Source organism: Portunus trituberculatus, chromosome 6, assembly GCF_017591435.1.
Source record: "Portunus trituberculatus isolate SZX2019 chromosome 6, ASM1759143v1, whole genome shotgun sequence".
Lineage (NCBI taxonomy): Eukaryota > Metazoa > Arthropoda > Malacostraca > Decapoda > Portunidae > Portunus > Portunus trituberculatus.
Window position 1 is genome coordinate 6,251,389 of NC_059260.1, and position 2,500 is coordinate 6,253,888.

General features: G+C 56.2%; 1 protein-coding gene across 4 annotated transcripts in view; it reads left to right on the forward strand.

Moving 5' to 3' along the window:
* Nucleotides 1-2,500, forward strand: part of LOC123518688 (PDZ domain-containing protein 7-like) — a 42,857-nt gene that overhangs the window by 14,448 nt on the left and 25,909 nt on the right. For all 4 annotated transcript variants that reach the window (XR_006678867.1, XR_006678866.1, XM_045279659.1 and 1 more), the window contains exon 2: nucleotides 271-1,391. Coding sequence is in view for 2 of the 4 variants with exons in the window: in XM_045279659.1 (XP_045135594.1) it covers nucleotides 271-1,391 (1,121 nt within the window). In the remaining 2 variants the exon portion in view is untranslated. The remainder of the gene's footprint in view (nucleotides 1-270; nucleotides 1,392-2,500) is intronic.

Below are 2,500 nucleotides of genomic sequence, written 5' to 3' on the forward strand. Positions count from 1 at the left end.
CTCTGCGCCATGCAAATAGAATCGTCTAATCATACACAAAAATCAAGGTAAAAAATGCGTCTCAGTACTGAAGGGTTGGTAAGTAAGGTTCGGGCGGTTGCACTGTGAAGGACCTTGCTGTGTTGTGTTGTGTTGTGTTGTGTGTTGTGTTGTGATGTCCTGGTGTCTGTTGTGTAAAGTTGGTGTGTGTGTGTGTGTGTGTGTGTGTGTGTGTGTGTGTGTGTGTGTGTGTGCTACTGAGTGACTGACTCCCTCTCTCCCTCCCTGCAGGATCGCCACGTTTCCGCCGCCGCGTGGAGGGTCACTGGTCCTCTCTCGTCACCAGATGGCGCGCCCTCGGCTCCCCTGCCCGCCACTCTGTCACGCCTACGCCAGACCACGAGGGGCTGGTGGGTGGCGAGGGTGTGGGAGGGCGTGTACACATGCTTCGGAGGGACACGCACGCCCATCACCACCACAACGCCTCCAGCACCACCTCCAGCAGCAGCAGCGGGCGTGCGGGGAGTGGTAACGGCCCGCTGCACGCCCTCAGGAGTAAATTCGGCCGTGGGAGGTCTCGTCACGCCCGCGCCCTGTCGCTGTGCGGCCCGGAGGAGGAGCTGCCCAACGCCGCGTGGGTGGACTCGCGGGCGGTGCTGGAGTGGGCGCGGCGGTGCGGGGACGAGGAGGACTCTGGTCTGACGGGCAGTGACGAGGGAGAGGACGGCCCCACTTCCTCCTCCCCATCATCCTCCTCCTCTTCCTCCTCCTCCTCCTCCTGCAGGGACGAAGCGTTCAGTGAGACCTGCAGCGACACAGTACCCGGCACGCCGCCCACGCCTGCCCAGACGCAGGTGCCGCCGCCCACGCCCAGGCATGCCGCCACCACCGCCCACACGCCCGCACAACCCAGGATTGTAGCGGATCACGTGATTAAGATGCACACCCATGACCCGCACGCCCACAATGCTGTAGTGGGGCGGCGGTACCAGAAGACCACGCCCACACACCCGCCTCACCCGCCCCACCCACTGCCTCCGCACTCAGTCATCCCTCCGCGGCCTGGTGGGCGTGGGCGTGCCTCCTCCTGCGTGGATTCTTGTATATGGGAGGAGCCACCCACTCTAGACCCACCCATGCACCCCCACCCTACTCGCTCCCCCGTCACGCCCACCACAGTCACCACCACCCACGCCACCTCCACTCTTGACCGCCACAAGCCGCCACGCCCATCGCAGACAACGCCCACGACTCAGACGTTAGGGAGAGGGGGTCTGCGCGCCCTCACAGCAGCCGCGGAGGAGAGAAAGGCGCGGCAGGGGGGCGGCTTCTCCCCTGTGAAGACGCCCACCTCCTCCCCGTCTTCCTCCGCCCACACACCCACGAGTCAACCGCCCACTGAGGAGGAGAAGGTAAATGTGTGTGTGTGTGTGTGTGTGTGTGTGTGTGTGTGTGTGTGTGTGTGTGTGTGTGTGTGTGTGTGTGTATCTTAACCGCCACACTATGCAAAAACGTTATCTCTCTCTCTCTCTCTCTCTCTCTCTGTAAAATGTTGCGAGGCTTGCCCTGTGAACAAGGAAGGAACCGATGTGATAAGGACAACGGAAGAGGAATAATGATAAAGGGATAGACAGAAGATAATTAGCGACAGATGGTGAGGAAGGAATGACCGCAGTAATGCTAGTTATGTAAGCTGTCGTTACTACTACTACTACTACTACTACTACTACTACTACTACTACTACTACTACTACTACTACTACTACTACTACTACCAACAACAACAACAACAACAACTACTACTACTACTACTACTACTACTACTACTACTACTACTACCACCACCACCACCACCACCACCACCACCACCACCACCACCACCACCACCACCACCACCACCACCACCACCACCACTACTACTACTACTACTACTACTACTACTACTACTACTACTACAACCACCACCTCCACCACTACTATTACTACTACTACCACCACCACCACCACCACCACCACCACCACCACTACTACTACTACTACTACTACTACTACTACTACTACTACAATGTATAATTCAGGATATATAATTTCACCATGAATTTATTTACATACACTCTTAGAAACCGGACACACACACACACACACACACACACACACACACACACACACACACGGTAGCTCAGTGGTTAGAGCGCTGGCTTCACAAGCCAGAGGACCGGGGTTCGATTCCCCGGCCGGGTAGAGATATTTGGGTATGTCTCCTTTGACGTGTAGGTGGTGTTCACCTAGCAGTGAGTAGGTACGGGATGTAAATCGAGGATTTGTGACCTTGTTGTCCGGTGTGTGGTGTGTGCCTGGTCTCAGGCCTAGCCCAAGATCGGAAATAATGAGCTCTGAGCTCGTTCCGTAGGGTAACGTCTGGCTGTCTCGTCAGAGACTGCAGCAGATCAAACAGTGAAACACAAACACACACGCACACACGCACACACAAGGAAAAAATCAATAACAAAGCAAAGAGTCA